This window comes from Rana temporaria, chromosome 12, assembly GCF_905171775.1.
Source record: "Rana temporaria chromosome 12, aRanTem1.1, whole genome shotgun sequence".
Classification (NCBI taxonomy): domain Eukaryota; kingdom Metazoa; phylum Chordata; class Amphibia; order Anura; family Ranidae; genus Rana; species Rana temporaria.
This window is the reverse complement of record NC_053500.1, coordinates 134,129,322-134,147,960: the sequence shown is the minus strand read 5'-3', so window position 1 is coordinate 134,147,960 and position 18,639 is coordinate 134,129,322. Positions and strand designations below refer to the sequence as shown.

Here is an 18,639-nt window from a genome sequence, read left to right as displayed (position 1 = left end):
GTATATTTCAAACCAGACCAAAATGACTCAAATAAGAGAAGTTCATTGTTAAGGTGTACATACAATTTAACCCAATTGATTATAAATTAAACACTGATTAAAGTGGTTGTAAGTGAAAAAAACACAAAAAAACAAACAAACACAATTATCTACATACTTACCTGCTCTTCTAAACCTCCTCTTCCCTGATCCCCCGCCAGCCCTCCTATCTGTCCAGTGCCCCCACAGGAAGCTGCTTTCCATAGGGGCACTTGTGCATGCTCTTTCCATAGCCCCCTGCTGCGTCTATTGACACAGACAGTGGGACTCGGCCCCACCCCCCAACTTCTTTGCCACTGGTGTTGATTGACAGGAGTGGGGGGCCAATGGCTCCCGCCGCTATCAATCTGCCCAATGAGGAGGGGGACAGTGGCAAGAGACGTTGCTCTTGTGCACATCACTGGATCGGATTGGGCTCAGGTAAGAATAGGGGGGGGGGCTGGGGTTGATCCTGCAGCAGAGAGTTTTTTTTACCTTAATAAATGAATGCATTAAAGGTACAAAACCATGAGGTTTTAGAAGCACTTTAAATATGATGCACAACTAGGGTTCTGTAAGCAGACCCTAGGCGATCTCTGGCTGCACTAGATTGCACACAAATCAGATTAAGGTAACATGGACAGCCTTGATGACTTTAGCACAGCTGCAACATCTGCTGCTTAAAACTAGACATGGACTTGCATCTTGGAATTGCTCTTTAAAGAGAAAGCAAAGTCTACCTCTTTAATTGTACCTACAGGTAAGCCTATAGTAAGACCCCTTTTACACTGCAGAGGTGCATTGCCGGCGGTATTAACCCTTTTTTGGGTGCTAGCGGGGGGGGGGTAAAACCGCACCGCAAGCGGCCGAATACCGCCACAATTCCGACGGTAAAGCGCCGCTAAAAATAGCGGCGCTTTACCGCCAACACACCTCCCACCCCAATGTGAAAGGGGGCTTAGGTACTGTAAACATCTCCTAAACTTTTACAGATTAGAAGATATTTACTATATACTTTGCCGGCGATGTCATCGTTGAACAAACGGCCTGCTTGTGCCGGGAACCAGCGGCACCTGTGCACATGCACTGGAGTGACGTCATTGCGGCTCTGGCCAATCACAGCGCCGGAGCACGCAAACAACCCTGGGAAAGATGTGGGCCGTGGGAGTGGTGTGCGGGTGGCACTACAGGGCATCGTTCTAAGGCAAGTATTTCATATTGAGCTAGTATGCAATGCATACCAGCTCATTATGCCTTTATCTTGCAGGTTTATTTTCTTTTTTGGGGGATTTTTTTTTTCATTTTTTTTTTTTTGCCATCAGCCCACAGCTTTGAGTTTGCTTGCTTCTCTTTTCAGGCTGCTCCCCTGCCTTTTATGTTTTTCTGTACCTGCATAACTGATTGGCGATTGCCTGCAGCAGGAGGTTAGTCTAGCACAGCATGTTCCTGGGATGACATAGAGGTTAAAAAGGAGAAAGAAAAATGATGATGAATGAAACTATTTCTCTTCTAACCTTCAAAACCGGCATATAATAGGGAGCAAAAAAAAAAGCCAAGAATAGAAACCTGGAGCTATTAGGAGGAAAGATATGGTGAAGCTGCTGAAGAGTGAAGAGAGGGCAAGATCTTCTACAAGGAAGATGGTTTAATGACTGCCGTCACGAGGATCACTGCAGCTAGCAAACCTAGAATGTATTTTCAGGATGAACACGCTTTAAAGGAACCTGAACCTATAAAAATGTGGACGCACACTCCCCAACTTCCATGCCAACTCCATAGGCTTCAATACTTTTTGATGCGCATTAAGAATGCAGCAAGAGAACTTGACCTCTTGATGTGAATACTTATTCAGGAGGCATACCGAGGAAAAGATGATTAAAATTAGCATGGGTGCAACATTTTCTAATTTAGTATTTATTTTTGGAAGAAAATTCAAGGAGTACAAAAACAAAGAACGAGCAGGAGCACATCTGTGTACATAGCATAGGTGTTACAGTAAATAGCTAAAGAGAAATTTTCCTTATCCAGTTCAGGTCCACCCTATAGCAGTTTTACAGGTACAGGGCTGGCACGCAGGTGCGCCAGATCACAGATACACGCACACGAAAATTAATGGCATCTCAGTCTTAGTCCGTAGGGTTCAAAATTGAGTTGGCCCACCCCATTACCAAAAGTACTGGGACGCCTACCTTTACACACACGTGAACTTTAATGGCATCCCGGTCTTGCATCTACATTATATTTAACAAAAGTATTGGGACACCTTCCCTTTAAACGCACATGAACTTTAATGGCATCCCAGTCTTGGTCCGTAGGGTTCAGTATTGAGTTGGCCCACCCTTTGCCGGTATTACAGTTCAACTCTTCTGGGAAGGCCGTCCACAAGGTTTAGGAGTGTGTCTATGGGAATGTTTGACTACTGTATTCTTCCAGAAGTGCATTTGTTGGATGAGAAGGCCTGGCTCATAGTCTCCGCTCTAATTCATCCCAAAGGTGTTCTATCAGGTTGAGGTCAGGACCAGTCAGGTTCCTCCACCCCAAACTTTATGGTCCTTGCTTTGTGCACTAGTTCAAATCATTTGGTGGAGGGGGGATTATGGTGTGGGGTTGGGCTTAGCCCCTTAGTTCCAGTGAAGGGAACTCTTAAGGCGTCAGCATACTAAGATATTTTGGACAATTTCATGCTCCCAACTTTGTGGGAACAGTTTGGGGACGGCCTCTTTCTGTTCCAACATGACTGCACACCAGTGCACAAAGCAAGGTCCAAAAAGACATGGATGAGCAAGTTTGGGGTGGAGGAACTTGACTGGCCTACACAGACCTCAACCCGATAGAACACCTTTGGGGTCAATTTAGAGCGGAGACTGTGAGCCAAGGCTGCTCGTCCAACATCAGTGTCTGACTTCACAAATTCTCTTCTTGAAAAATGGCCAAACATTCCCTTAGACACTCTCCTAAACCTTGTGGACGGCCTTCCCAGAAGAGTTGAAGCTGTTATAGCCGCAAAGGGCGGGGCCAACTCAATATTGAACCCTACAGACTAAGACTGGGATGCCATTAAAGTTCGTGTGCGTTTAAAGGGAAGGTGTCCCAATACTTTTGTTAAATATAGTGTAGATGCAAGACCGGGATGCCATTAAAGTTCACGTGTGTGTAAAGGTAGGCGTCCCAGTACTTTTGGTAATATAGTGTAGATGAAACCCTACTAAGGGTAGGTGTGGGGGCTAGGAGTTTATAGAAAAGGAGAGAGTGTAGTGTAGAGTTCCCTATCTCAAAAGGGGTCTAATTTAGTTTTAAGTAGCTCAGCGCAGAGGGAGAATACCAAATCAGAGTGTACTGTACTCCTGGAGGACTAGCATTGTCACCAAGGATACGAAGTGCGTTAGACTACAGAACAGCCTAATCTTCATAACAGTCCTGACAAAGCTAAACAGCGAAATGCGTCGACGCACAGGGGGTCACTTTCCATCATGTATGTATGTATGTATGTATGTATGTATATATATATATATATATATTATACACCTTTTTCATTCTCCTAAATGTTCTTTGTGTACCATGTACTACTTCAAATAAACACTGTAATATTTTTGTGTACTTTCCATTGTTCATTGTGCCTTTAAAGTCTGACCTGTGGGTCACCAGTTGATGGCCCCCTCCCCCCCTTTTCCCAATATTTAACATAGGAGGGAGGTATTATGTAGTCCGAGAAGTACTGAGCAGGGCGGAGAACACTGCTTGAGATAGCAGCGTTCATTAGACAAAGCAAGCTCCTGGATTTCTGGCAGGAGCAACAGGAATATTTTGAACAAATATAACTCAAACACTTTTAGTGGTGGATGTACCAGAAAAAAAAATGGAGCAAATAAGTAAAGTCGATTGCTAGCGATAACATGATGACATTGTTGATGTACCTCCACTAAAGTAGATAAGCTCCTGTTGAGAACATACAGATGTTTCTCCACTCACCTCTGACAACCTGTAGTCCGCTCCAAGCCCCTCCCCATACTCGTTCCGTGTCTTCGCCTGGAGGAGGGTAATGTTTCCATGATACTTGTTAGCTGGGACATACTGGTCTGCGGCCTTCAGCTTGTAGTAGAAGGAGGAAGCAGCAAAGCGCAGGGCGTCCTGGTTGATGGACTTGTGACTCTGTGTTATATGGTCCACCGCGGCCTTCACTCGGGCCTCCAGGTCTTTCTGGGGAAGGAGAGTTTCCAGGAGCTGCAGGAGGACAAAAGCGGGTCAATACCTCTCCATATTTCTGCTTGGGTTGCGTATCCATCGTGTCGTAGTAAGTGATCATAGTTACCTTGTTGTATTCGGTGCCTATGAACTGCTGGATGAAGGCGCACAAGGCTTCGGTTTCAGCCTCCGCATCACTCCCTGGAGTTAATTTGGCACGGTAACTCTGGAATAGGTCAAGAGGCGCATCAATCATAACTGACAAAGAGGACAATTCTAGGCTTCACACATGACTAAGAGGCCCACCAAAGTGTTTATGATTCTGCCCTTCCCTACAAGGAAGCATAAAACAAACACAGCCCAGCAAATTCTCATTTACTTTAGTGGTCTAATTAGATATAAGAGAGGGAATTGATTTTTAAGCTGCAAAATAAAGTGAAATAGTATTAACTATAATACATAAGAATTTTTTTATTTATAGAGCAAACAAAAATTGTTAAAACATAACAATTGGCAAGTACATATCAATAAAGTTTTATGGATACAGCACTGTAGAATGGAGTTCCCAACATGTTTCGCCCGGGCTTCTTCAGGGGATGCTGTCCAATTAGAGGTACAAGGTGGGGGGGAGATAGCCGATTATTTTCACATGATTTGACTTTGTCTGCGGGTGGGGAGGTTCTGGTCGAACGTTATGTCATTCCTTGAGGAGGAACTGGCTCTCCCGAACATATGTACTCAGGCCAGATGCATACTAGGTGACTTTGGGGACGAGGACTTATCAGAATCCAAAAAGACTCGAGAATACTCTTCTTACATGCCAAGAAAGCATTGGCTCTGAAGTGGAAGGATGATAGATCTCCGTCCATCCACTGCTGGATTGACCTGGTTAATGGAGCCCTGCCAAAATATAAGCCGACTTACATTTCCAGGGGTTGCCCGAAAAAATTTAGGTGGACTGGATAGGCCCTAGAGGGATCCCGGACCTCCTCAGTGGGAAATACTGTCATTAATGTATGTAGATACACGTCTCCCCCTACCAGCATAAGGATGACAAGTTTACAGATTGGCCTTCAAATGTGGAATACTTCCGTCACAATGTTCTTTTGTTCTTGGGTTTGCTTGTTTTTTGGTCTGTTTTTTCTGTTATCTTATGAATGTACATAGGAGTATTTCCCGAAGATGTAGGAGGTTGGATCCAAGCACGGATGATCACTAGTCTATGTATAATATGTGTACTATCCACATAGTACACATGTGGATAGTTCCTTCTACTGTACATTTTGGTTACTGTTTTGGCATCCGAGGGTTAATCTCCTATGTAAACCTATGTTATACTTGAAAAATAAATAACATTTACCCTTAAAAAAAATAAAAAAAAAATAAGGAGGTACAAGCCTTCTAGGTCTCTTGAGATATTAATCAATTCACTACAAGGGGGGTCACAGGTGTCTATCTGCATCAGAAGAACTGTGTGCTACGGTCGACCATAGGGGGCATTCAAGGACCAGAAAAACAAAGTTCTGCAGTGGACTCAATACCGAGGGACGAATGCTGTCTATACACGCCGATGCTTATCTCCAAGACTGGCGTTTAGTGACAGCGCATATGTCCCTGGGTTCCAGCAGCTAGAAGAGACCTAGAAGGCTTGTACCTCCAAATTGGACAGCATCCCCTGAAGAAGCCCGATATATGGGCGAAACATGTTGGGAACTCCATTCTACAGTGCTGTATCCATAAAACTTTATTGATACGTACTTGCCAATTGTTATGTTTTTTCAAAAAAAATATTTGCTCTTTAAATAAAGAAAATCTTATATATATTATAGTTGATACTATTTCACACCTTAAAAATCCCAATTCCCTCTCTTCTATCCAATTAAGGGATGTGGTGCTAATATTAAGTTGGTTTGCCCGTGGTCATAAAGTCCTTTTCTTCAGTGGTGTAATGTGGAGGGACCATTCTGCACTTACCCTGCTTTGTGTTGACTTTCTTTGGGTTACCTTGCGGGCGAGCTCCAGAGTCATACACTCAGCGTCAATAGACGCTGAGTATATGGCCCCGCCCCCCGCATCATTGGATTTGATTGACAGCAGCGGGAGCCAATGGCTGCGCTGCCAACAATCTACCCAATCAAAGCTGAGAGAAGGACGGTGGGGACTCGCCCATGGAAACTCGGGGCTCAGGTAAGTTAAAGGGGGGGCGGGCACAGCAAGGTGTTTTTTCACCTTAAAAAAAGGTGAAAAAACACAAAGGCTTACAACCCCTTTAAAGGTCAAACAAGCACAACTACCCGTCCGGGTGCACTCACAGGATATTGCAGCTAAGAGTGTAACAGCAGGTCTCGGATGCTCCAACAGCATCCGTCTCCTGGTATAGAATACGGCCTGTCTGTGCCCAAATGGGAAAATATAGCGTGTCCCTGCTCTTTCCCCACTCGTCTGGGAGCTCTCCCTAATGCCAATAGTGTCCCTGTCAGACAGGTGACCTGTCCCTACACTACACACACACACACACACACACACACACACACACACGTATTGTGCACAAAGCCTGGGAGTCAGGGTCTTAAGTAGGCTCTGCCTAACCCCAAGATGGCAGCAAGAGTCACATATGGTGGCAGCAGCCAATCAGATAGCTCCGCCAGTGACCCAGGAAACCATAGAGGACTCCTTTCCCCTTAGTGCCACCTGCAGTGGAGAAAACAGCCGGCACCTGCCTACAATGTGCAAAGACAAACCAGCATAACAGGTAAGGGAGTTAACAAAAACAGGCTTAGTGCATTATACTCCTGATTGCTGTGAGTTATGGCACATGAGTGGTGCTCTTACCTGTGTATATGCAGCAACGTAGGAGTGTGACCCATCAAACAAAAACAGGCTGTCTGGAGCCTGGGAACTGTCCTGTTCGGTTTGCAACTGTGAACACATTTCAAAGGCCACACAGGCTCCAAAGGAGTAGCCAGCGATCCAGTAAGGCCCCTCCGTCTGCACTTGCTTTATGCATTGTATGTAGTACTCTGCCAGATTCTGAATACTGTCCAAGGGAGCCGCTGCAAAACATAACATAACATATTAAAATGCAAGTCCAGACAAATTTATTTTTTCGTTTTGACTATAAAAAGGTTTTGTGTGCATGACAATTTATTTTTTTCGTTTTTAGATTCATTAATTTAGTTTAGTTAAATTTGGTTGGTTTGTTCAATTCGTATTCGGTATTCGTATTTCGTTTTATGTCTTTTGAATTTTCTTCAAAATCTACAGATTTCTCTCAATTCGAATCGATACATTTTGAATCTGTCGAACATTAGATTTTTTTATTTTTAAATATATATTCGAATGTGGCAAAGTGAACAAACAAAAGAAAAATTGTTATCAAATGATTACATTTCACTGAGGCTCTTTTTGGACGATGATTACCTCTTGTACACTGCAGGCCATAGCAGGAGATGTTGAGTTTGGAGGCCAGGCTCTGGAATGCGGAAATGGATCCTTCGATGGGGTGCACCAAGAAAAGGTGTCGGTCATTACTCTGAACGTCATTTATCTTAGTGATGGTGGAGGCATCGGGATTTACCAGGAGGTTTCTCAAATCCAGAAAACTAAGATCTGGTTGTACCGAGCTTTTCTGAGAAGGCTTGGATTCTATAAGGAAAATTTAAAAAGACTTCATTAGGCAGAAAAAGTATTTTTTTTTCCTTTTTTAAGCTCATTTTACTTGTTTAGCATTTAAGTGTCCAACCATTGTCAAGTCATTTTACTCCATTCCTTTTTCCTTCTGTTGCTCTGACTCGACACCATTACATTGTCACCCTGCCCTAAACTGATATTTCAGTTTCTGGATGATACCAAAGACAAGTACAGTGGAACCTCGGATTACGAGCATAATCCGTTCCGGGAGAATGCTCGTAATCCAAAGCACTCGCATATCAAAGCGAGTTTCCCCATAGAAGTCAATGGAAACAAAATAATTAGTTCTGCATTGACTTCTATGGCATGCAATACCGCATGTGGCCAGGTGGGGCACTGGAGAGCCTCAGAAATACTCGGGGACAGCTCGACTGAACTCGGAAAGGTTTGGGATCGGAGTATTTCCGAACGGCTCTTAACGGCTCCGTTCAGCTCCAGCACCTTTGGCCAAATGCGGTACTGCATAACGCTGTGGCTTGAATCCTGTTCGTTTGCAAGACAACACTCTTAAACCGAGTTACGTTATTTAAAAAAATGCTCGGATTGCGACAGGCTCGTTAACAGCATTACTTGCAATCCGAGGTTTCACTGTATCATGATGTAAATGGTAAAATCTCGATAAAGTCCCCAGGTTTTTGCACCTGCTGTAAAAGAAAACTCACCCAAGCTCTACCGCTGTATCATGTAGTTAGTGTGCAGAGTTGGTCGGTGCTCTGGCTAATTGAGTTCACAGAGAATCCATAACCAGTACAAGCTGGAAACTCAACAGCTTCTCCATAAAAAAACATGTTATTGTAGCATTATAGCAATAACACCATCCAAAAACTGATGCGTTTCGGCCTAAGCCTTCATCAAAAGCACCTGCTGTGACCATTACGAAAAGATCCTGTTCACCTTATATTTAATTTAATGATATGAGAAAATGTCAGGAGGAATAAGAACACCAAAAAAAATTGCAGGAGCCCGATTTAGGCCCCATGTACACGGGCCGCTGCTAAACGTATGTTCAGACGCAGTTGGATGCTTTTCTCAACTGCCCCTGAACTCATTCAATGTTATCCTATGGGACCATGTACAAAGTCTCATTTATTGACGTTTTTAGGCAGTTTCTTTTAACAGAGTTTCTTTGAAAGCAAAAAAATGGGTTCAACTTCAGATGCAGAAGATTTCCACGTTTCAGATGCCAAACGTGATTAAACGCGGTAACCCAAAGCATGACAGATCTTATAAAGTGCATTTGAGAACTGGCACAGACCTCCTCGGTGGGTCAGCCCAAGAACAAGAAAGAAGTAGATGGCTACTATTCTATAACTGTAGACTTGTATTTTCTCACCTTCAACACTTCCAGATTTGGAAGAGAGCTCACGCAGTTTGTTAATCGTTAGTTGTCTAACTTCCCTCATTGCCATGACAATATCATAATCCCGTTCCAGCGTCTGACGAACCTCCACACCCATTAGAGAGTCCAGACCCAGGTCAGCCAAGGTGGTGTTAGGATTCAAACTGCTCACATCCCGGACACCTGACAGAAAGATCGGGAAAAGAACAATACATTTATATTACAGGAATAACATCATTTGGATTATGGCTTATGACTTCTGCTAGCCTGACTAGTGGTGGCCATACAATCTGACTGTTTGACCCAGTGTCTGAACAAAGTCTGAACTGACCCCGAGTTGATGCATCAATCTCCTTCTCACCTAATATCCCACTCCTATGCCTTTTCATAGAGATGAACAGAAATTTGGATGAAAATATTCCGCCCTCCCCATCTCTACCAAAGCTGTCAAGTCTTCTCTGGTTGGCTGATGTGACAGTTCACACTCCATGGATGGGAAGATTGTTAATGAAAACCATGTATCATGGGATACTATCTACAGTGGATTACAAGCATAATCCGTTCCAGGAGAATGCTCGTAATCCAAAGCACTCGCATATCAAAAGCGAGTTTCCCCATAGAAGTCAATGGAAATGAAAATAATTTGTTCCGCATTGCCTTCAGGGGCATGCAATACCACATGTGGCCAGAGGTCGGGGGCACCAGAGAGCCTCTGAAAGGTTTCAAGTGTCACCGGCGCCCCCACACCTCTGGCCAAATGCGGTACTGCACACCCCATTAGCTTGCTAGTTTTGCGAGACAACACTCAAAATGAAAAAAAAAAAAAAAGTTGCTCGTCTTTCAAAATGCTCGTTAACCGCGTTACTCATAAACCAAGGTTCCACTGTACATGTGTATGGAAATGTTAGGTATATAACACTCATTGAACAGAAACAGTTAAAATTCTTTCTCAATACCATAAGACATGAAGACAATAGCTTCATATGGAAAGCCACATTACCACCGTTGTCTCCCCCCTTGGTTTCTCAGAATGGTTGTTTAGAAAGCTATAATAAATTATGTAGGAGCTCTGTACTTCTTATACAATATCCTTACCCAATATGTGAGCCACGGCTTCCACCAAATCTTGTTGACCAGCTCCTTTGGCTTTGACAGAGATGGTCTTCTCAGCCAGGACAAAGCTGGACATAACGGGGTGAGGCTGGTTCAGGAACTGGTCTAGAACCTCCAGGCAAGCGCTTATCCGCTGAGGCAATGTCCCTCCTATCACTGTATCGTTATTTCCCATGGTCTCCAGAACTACGCCTACATCGCCGATGGCTCCCCACTGTATTGCCAAGCCTATAAGAAAAATCAACCACGATTAAGCACTAGAAAATGAGCATTAAAACATTACTGGTAGGTGTCAGGGGAGAACTTCAGAGAAAGCCTTGAAGTGCCCTTATTCCTTTTAATGGATTGTTTTTACAAGGTAGGCTAAAGGGGGAAGGAGTACTGCTGCACCTTGCTGTGTATCAGCTTAAGCCATTGAACCCTGTAAGCAACCGTTTTTTTTTTTTTAACAGCGGATATAAAAAAAAAATAAAGCTTGCAAAGGTGTCTACACGTGGGGGCTCGTCCGACATAGGCTGTTACCTCTAGCAACAGGATCAGAAAGTTATTTCGCTATTGAGAGTTTGAACTTGAACATCTACTGCTTGGGTATGACAAAGCAAAATATTAATATTTACCAGAATGATAAAAAAACAAGATTAAATATATTTTTTTAGATTTCAAACTTTATTTAAGATGGTAAAGACTACAAAAGAAAGAAGAGCATACCGTCTGCCGCCTCCCCAAAAATGTTTTATTCCACCAGCTGCCACTGCATTTTAGCATGTCTTGGGCAGGGTGATATATCCTGAATCTACTGAGACATTTTCCATAACAGGTTCCCATACCTGGCAAATTGTCCTGACGCCGCTTTTCACAAATCCGCTCCATGGTTGAGTTGGCAAATCCATAATTGCTCTGACCGGCGTTTCCTCGCCCGCAGCTCACAGAGGAAAATACCACAAAGTGATCGAGCTCCAGACACTTCTCACGGCTTACGCTGTAAAAAAAAATTAAATAAATAAAAAAAATCTGTTCAACCGGTGAAGATCCAGTGCTATGAAAAAAGTATTTGCCCCTTTCCTGATTTTTTTTGCATATTTCTCGCACTTAAAGTGGAGGTTCACCCAAAATATAAATTTTTAACATTAGATTGAGGCTAATTACGGGGAGCAGAAACGGGCATTTTTTCTAAAATTAATGCCGTACTTACCGTTGTAGAGATAGATGTTCTCCCGCCGCTTCCGGGTATGGGCTGCGGGACTGGGCGTTCCCATTTGATTGACAGGCTTCCGACGGTCGCATACATCGCGTCACGAGTTTCCGAAAGTAGCCGAACGTCGGTGCGCAGGCGCCGTATAGAGCCGCACCGACGTTCGGCTTCTTTCGGCACCTGGTGACGCGATGTATGCGACCGTCGGAAGGCTGTCAATCAAAGAGGAACGCCCAGTTCCAAAGATCATACCCGGAAGCGGCGGGAGAATATCGATCTCTAAAACGGTAAGTACGGCATTGATTGAAAAAAAAAAAATCCCCGTTTCTGCTCCCCTTAATTAGCCTAAATCTAATGTTAAATTATTTTTTTCGGGTGAACTCCCGCTTTAAATGATTCAGATCAAACACATTTTATTATTTCACAAAGATAAACTGAATAAATACAAAATGCAGTTTTTAAATGTTGATTTCATTTATTAAGTGAAAAAAAGCTGCCCAAACCTGCCCGGCTCTATGTGAGAAAGTAATTGCCTCCCCCTCTGCTAAATCATGAAGGAACTACGATTAACCAAATTTTTACGTTCCTTTTTTTATTTTTTAGGTTAATTTTTACTTGAATTTGGTGTTTGGCAAGAATCATTGGTATTGCTTAAACAATTATACAGATTCTATTCATAGTTATACTATTATAGAACATTCTAAGGACACTGAGCAGGAAAAGTTATGTGTATTTTTAGTGAGCAAATATTTTCAGTTATTATTTCAGAGTTTAACTTAATTTCTGATGCCGATTTCACATTTTTTGCAAGCTTTATTGACGATATTTCTGGTTATTTGTAGATTAGCCAAGCTACCACATGACCTACAAATTCAATACATCCATCTTTTTATTCTACAAGTCCTGTGCTCTCAGGAAATGTATGGTTTGCAGGGGGGAGGATGGTGAATATTTAACAAACTCCTTATTAAAAAAAAAATAAATAAATGGAAATATTACAAAAAAATTATCTGCACATCTGAGGTTAACGTAGAGTGCAGACCAGGCAGCAAAAGGGTACCTGTCACCTTCTTTGTGCCAGCCTTCTAGGTAAAAATAAGGCGATGGGTGCATATGCTACCATGCCAGCCGTTCTCTTTGTATACTTCATCTTTACCCATCTTTTATAACCATCTGTTCCAGGGAGAAGTTTTATAATTTGTAGTTACCTGTCCAGATTTAGGGTGCCATCATACTTTGGTTTGTTCACATCTTGGAACAGTTTTGTGGATAAGTTCTCAATCATGGCATCTTTAAGCACCTGTTCAGAAATACAGAATTTTTTATTATTCAGAACTCAGCAAATAATACAAGAACATACAGTAAGCACTAATATATATATATATATATATATATATATATACATATATATATATATATATACACACACACACACACACACACACACACACACACACACACCGTATATACTCGAGTATAAGCTGACCTGAATATAAGCCGGGTTGTGAAAATGTGTGTAATTGTGGTTTAATGCATGCAGTACATATAACCTAAATGTATGGAAAAAAAATATATGTTCTTACCATGGCCAGATTGAATATTCCACCCACTGGCCCTAACTGTGAAGCAGCATCAATCAGTTGTCTTGTCCCCCCTATAGATGCCACATCTTTGGTTGAAACCACAATGGTGATCCCCGCTTCCTTCCAGCTCTGCACTTGTTTTGCCTGATAACCTGGAAGAACAAAGTCTAGATTATCTTCTTTCAAACCAAAACCACTGATGACCCCATAAATAGGACTGACCACCCAAGCTCTATTCTTTTTACCTTTAATCCAGCAATCCAAGTTTTGAATAAGGTTTCAAAATTTTTTACCGTGTCCTGCCGAGAAAGGTTCCCCGGCAGATAATGCCCCCCCCCGTACTGCGCAGGCGCAGCGCTTGCGCAGTACGAACCACAACGAAGCCGCCGAAGATGAACAGCTGTTAGTCAGCTATACGCGGCCCCTGCGCGCTCTAGATGCTCGTGCAACTCTGCAAGGGGCGGGTAGATTACTGTTATATAGTGTAAGGGGGGGATGGCTACAGAAGAGGCCAAATTTTAAATTGATGGGCAGAGCTGATAAGTTGGGGCTGGTTTCAGCAATAAACTACACATCTTTGCGGGCGTGTTTAAACAAATGAAGGGCGGGTTTTGCAATGTTGATGGGCGGGTTCTGCCTCTTCTGTACACGATATAACCGCAATGCACCCGCCCCCTGTAGAGTTGCACGAGCATTGGGAGCGTGCGGCAGTGTTTGGCACAATGTCGTGGTCATTGCGCAGGCGTCGTGTACAACTGACGCACAGCTGTTCCTCTTCGGCGGCTCAGTTGTGGTTTGTACTGCGCAAGTGCTGCGCAGTACAGGGGAGGGGGGGCATTATCCGTTCGGAAAGACTCCCTTCCTGAGCTGTCCTTGGGCCTTTCCGGCTGTTTCCAAGGCTCTCCGGCGCCACCCCCCCAACTTTGGGCACATGCAGTATTGCATGACATTGAAGCCCAAACGTAAGAAATTATTTTCGTTTCCATTGACTTCAATGGGGAAACTCGCTTTGATATGCGAGTACTTTGGATTACAAGCATTCTCCTGAAACGGATTACGCTCGTAATCCGAGGTTCCACTGTAACCACAAAGACTTTGACTTCTTTAGGTGGCAGTACGTAGCACCTGTGGAATCCCTGGTGGGGAGCAATGCAGAAAACTACGCTATACATTAAATACGGCCATGGGCATGAGTTCCAAAAGAAATAAGTTCAGAACAATGTACAAACAGGTATGGGCATTTTGTGAAAGTTTACCATTTCTTATCCCGGATCGAGAGGTCAGAATGAGATTGCGAGCGCCTCTTTCGATTAACCACTGTGCTAACTCCAGGCCGAACCCGCCCAGTCCTCCGGTGATGATGTAGGACTTTGTCGGAGGGAAGGACGTCCGTGGGATGGCAGTTAGTAGAGTGTCAGCATTCCTAACGGATCCGCCTTCTTCATCGCATACCTGCAATGGATGACACAACCGTCTCAGATCACAGCACATACATCAGCGTTTTATGTCAGTTTTTAATAGGAAGGCAGAGGGACTGGCAGGAACACCGGGGATTTCACATAAAAGGAAGAAATACAAAGACACATACAGATTTTTTTTTTACCTTAATGCAGGAAATGCAAATGTTTAGACTTTACATCCCCTTTAATAATATATTAATGAATACAGATCTGCATTCATTGTTGTTGCCCAGACTCTAATGACTCTCCCACCACCATCTCACCTTTATCAGAACTTTCCCAATATGTCTTCCTTGTGCCATGAACCTGAACGCCGGTTCCACCTCATCCCGGGTAAAGATGGTGCTCTTAAGAGGCTTCACCACTCCATCTCTTATGCCGGATTTCAGCAGGTCAGACACTTCCTCCCATTCTCTATTCCCCTCTTCAAAGAGGGCATCAAGCAAGATTCCATGAAAGGCCACATTCTTCAGGAACAGAGCCATACCTGCACAGAGCAAGGAGAACATTGTATTATAATATGTGCCATCAAGTGTAACCCCCTTAAAGGGCTTGTGGGAGCAGACAACGGGGGGTTAAGCAGGATCTACTGTGCTTAGCCCAGCGCTGGACCAATCCGAGCAGCCAGGTAGCCAATGCTACCTAAAAATTATAACTGGAGCTTAGAGCCTAATAGGCATCCAATAAGGTGAACAGCGGGCGCCACGCTGGGTGCTCGCTGTTCACTCAGAGTGGTGTTAGGCAAGCAAATGAATATTCACTTTCCTAACACTAAACTGCCTCTCAGCTCATCAGGTGCTCAGGTCTTTTACCTGATTGGCGTCCAATTATAGCAGAGGACGGGAGAAGACATTGAGGAGCGTGAAGGACACCGCTTGAACCACTGCCCCACCATGACAGGCAAGTGCCGGGTGGGCAGGGGATGCACCCTAACAGCATTTTATGAGCACAGTAGCGGCAATTGATGGGCACACTAGCATAAATTGATGGGCACAGTAGCAGCAATTGATGGGCACACTGGCGGCAATTGATGGGCACACTGGCGGCAATTGATGGGCGCAGTGGCTGTGTTTGATGGGCACAGTGGCTGCAGATGATTTTTTTTTTTCAGTTTGTTTGTCCCCCCCCCCCCCCAAAAAATTTTTTGGAGGACCACCCGCCACTGCCAGTGCATTAATATGTAGGTCAATCTAGTCTCAGCCAGTGTTGCTCCAGCCACGTGCCCCTGACATATTTTGCCCCGTTAACCGAGGCTTGGTCTATGACGGTGGTGCCCTTTCTTTTCTTTGATACAGGAAACTTTGCTTATACTCACCCAGTGGCGTGTTGTTGGACAAATCATATTTGCCAATTTCCAGGAAGCGCCCGTGACGCGCCAGGCACCGCAGGCTGGCCTGTAACTTTTCCTCTGCCAGAGAGTTTAAGATCAGGTCCACTCCTGGGGAGGAAATAACAAGGTGGGATCAGTTCTGTCTTGAAAGATTCATTGCAGCAAAGTTGGCATCTTCATGCTGTGCGCTCACCTCTGCCTCCCGTGACACTGAGCACGTGCTGTTCAAAAGATGTGTTTCTGGAATTTGCAAAGCACTTGGGGTCGAGCTGTGGGAATTTGCTTTGAAGATATTCCTGCTTCTCAGCAGATCCTGAATAAGGGACAGAGAATTAAGACAATTTTAAGAGGTCCAGAAAGACATGTATAAGCGAGTTTAGGGTGGAGGAACTTGACTGGCCTCCACAGAGTCCTGACCTCAACCCAATAGAACACCTTTGGGATGAATTAGAGCGGAGACCGAGAGCCAGGCCTTCTTGCCCAGTATGACCTTACAAATGCACTTTTGGAAAACATTCCCATAGACACACTCCTAAACCTTGTGGACGGCCTTCCCAGAAGAGTTGAAGCTGTTATAGCTGCAAAGGGTGGGCCAAGTCAACATTGAACCCTACGAACTAAGACTGGGGTGTCATTAAAGTTCATGTGCGTGTAAAGGCAGGCGTCCCAATACTTTTGGTAGTATAGTATATGTACCTCCAGCTGCGCCATGCCCTTTTAGCACAGGCCAAATTGTCTAACATGAAATCGATCCCCACTCCTTTGTGGACTCTCTAGCGTCTGGATAGGAAGGGTCTTATTTCCTCACTCTATAGTTTGTTTCTAATTAAATTGCTGTCCAATCTTGGTATCCCTGGTAGGATAGGGTGGGAGAAGGATCTTGGGGATCTCGAGGAGGAGACTTGGCAGATTGTGCTGGAACAAGCTTTACTCTCTTTAGCCTACGCAATGTCTATCTAAACTTTTTATGATACAAAGGGTATATACAGAACGCCTATGAAGCTCCATCAGTGGAACCGTAGGGAGAGTCCAGATTATCCAAGATGCTGTACTTCCCCTGAGGATCTCAAATCCTTTCAAGTAAAACTAAATCTTGGTCCACTTACATGAGTATTAGGATTTTTAAATACAGTGGAACCTAGGATTACGAGCATAATCCGTTCCAGGAGAATGCTCGTAATCCAAAGCACTCGCATATCAAAGCGAGTTTCCCCATAGAAGTCAATGGAAACTAAAATAATTTGTTCCGTATTGACTTCAATGGCATGCAATACCGCATGCGGCCAGAGGTGGGGGGGCCCCGGAGAGCCTTGGAAATGGCCGAAAAGGCCCGAGGACATCTCGGCTGACCATGGCAAACCTCGGCTGACCTTGGCAAACTTCGGAAACTGAGTATTTTCGTGTTTTTCCGAACAGCGCCAATTGGCTGCAATCAGCGCCATTTGGCTCCGGCGCCCCCCTGCCTCAGGCCAAGCGCGGTACTGCACAACGCTTTGGCCTGAATCCTGCTCATTTTGCGAGACAACACTTGCAAGTCGAGTTAGGATTTTTTAAAATATAGAGCTCGTATTGGGAAACGCTCGTTAACCGTGTTACTTGCAATCCGAGGTTCCACTGTAAAAGTGTATATATACTGCCTGTATGCGATTGTGTGCCCATGCTGAAGGGAAAAAAATAAAAATTCTGGTCAACCCAAAATTAAATAAAGAGTTTTGGCTTTAAATCCTGATAGAAAAACAGTGGAAATGTGATTGCAGATGGCCAACACCTACATATTTCTCTAGAGATATAATTTCATAGAATGGTACTAAGAGAACACAGTATATCCATGCACGTATGCAAAAAAAATAAATAAATATATATTTCAAAAGAACTTACCCACTGTTGTGAACACTTGGCACCCCATGCTAAGACATATAGCAATAGCTGCCTGCCCGACTCCTCCTGATCCAGAGTGAATGAGAACACTTTCGCCTTTCCGTAAACGTCCTCGTACAACCAACGCATAGTAAGCTGTAGCATAGACCACTGGCACTGTGGCGGCATCAGCCAATGACCTGCAAGAGAACAAAGATGCCTTGTATTAGTGTTTACAGTGCTGGATTCTGAGCACTCATGTATTCTAGTATGTATATACTGTATGTAAAATATGCATTCTGAGTACTTATGTATTCTAATATGTATACACAGACGTCCGCACAGGCCTCAGAGTAGGGGTCAACCAATATCGTATTTTCAGGACCGATACCGATTCTTCAGCTGCCTTTAAGGTCGATAAGCGATTTTAGGTGCTGATGTTCTGTAGATTTAACGTTTTTATCTTTTTATCACTTTTATTGCTGTCACTAGGAATGTAAACATCCTTTGTGACAGTAATACACAGTGACAGGTACTCACAGACCCCTCAATTGCACTTAAAAGTATTCAAACCTCCAAGATCAGTGTTTTTGAATATTTTCTATATTTTAAAACTGACGCTTAATAGCCGAATAGCGAAGCCAAAGCGATGGTAAAGCGCCACTTTACCGATAACGCTGCCAGTTGGAAGTGTGAAATAGCTCTTGAGATAATTCAGCTTCACTCCATGCCCATACAAATATAGCCTAGAGAATGTACAGACCTCCCCTTCAGCACAGACCCCCCCTTCAGCACAGACCCCCACAGACCCCCCCCTTCAGCACAGACCTATCAAAGTCCTGGAAAAAGAGGAGGGGCTTATGTGACAGGGCACG

General features: G+C 43.9%; 1 protein-coding gene across 1 annotated transcript in view; it reads right to left on the bottom strand.

Moving 5' to 3' along the window:
- The window catches only part of FASN (fatty acid synthase), a 93,555-nt gene that overhangs the window by 6,888 nt on the left and 68,028 nt on the right, over positions 1-18,639 (bottom strand). Inside the window, exons 29-42 of the mRNA XM_040330786.1 lie at positions 17,786-17,964; positions 16,101-16,220; positions 15,893-16,015; positions 14,841-15,064; positions 14,374-14,569; positions 13,118-13,269; positions 12,743-12,834; positions 11,170-11,321; positions 10,325-10,570; positions 9,224-9,412; positions 7,621-7,845; positions 7,033-7,253; positions 4,328-4,426; positions 3,988-4,239 (exon numbers count right to left, since the gene is read on the bottom strand). Coding sequence (XP_040186720.1) covers positions 3,988-4,239; positions 4,328-4,426; positions 7,033-7,253; positions 7,621-7,845; positions 9,224-9,412; positions 10,325-10,570; positions 11,170-11,321; positions 12,743-12,834; positions 13,118-13,269; positions 14,374-14,569; positions 14,841-15,064; positions 15,893-16,015; positions 16,101-16,220; positions 17,786-17,964 — 2,470 coding nt within the window. The remainder of the gene's footprint in view (positions 1-3,987; positions 4,240-4,327; positions 4,427-7,032; positions 7,254-7,620; positions 7,846-9,223; positions 9,413-10,324; positions 10,571-11,169; positions 11,322-12,742; positions 12,835-13,117; positions 13,270-14,373; positions 14,570-14,840; positions 15,065-15,892; positions 16,016-16,100; positions 16,221-17,785; positions 17,965-18,639) is intronic.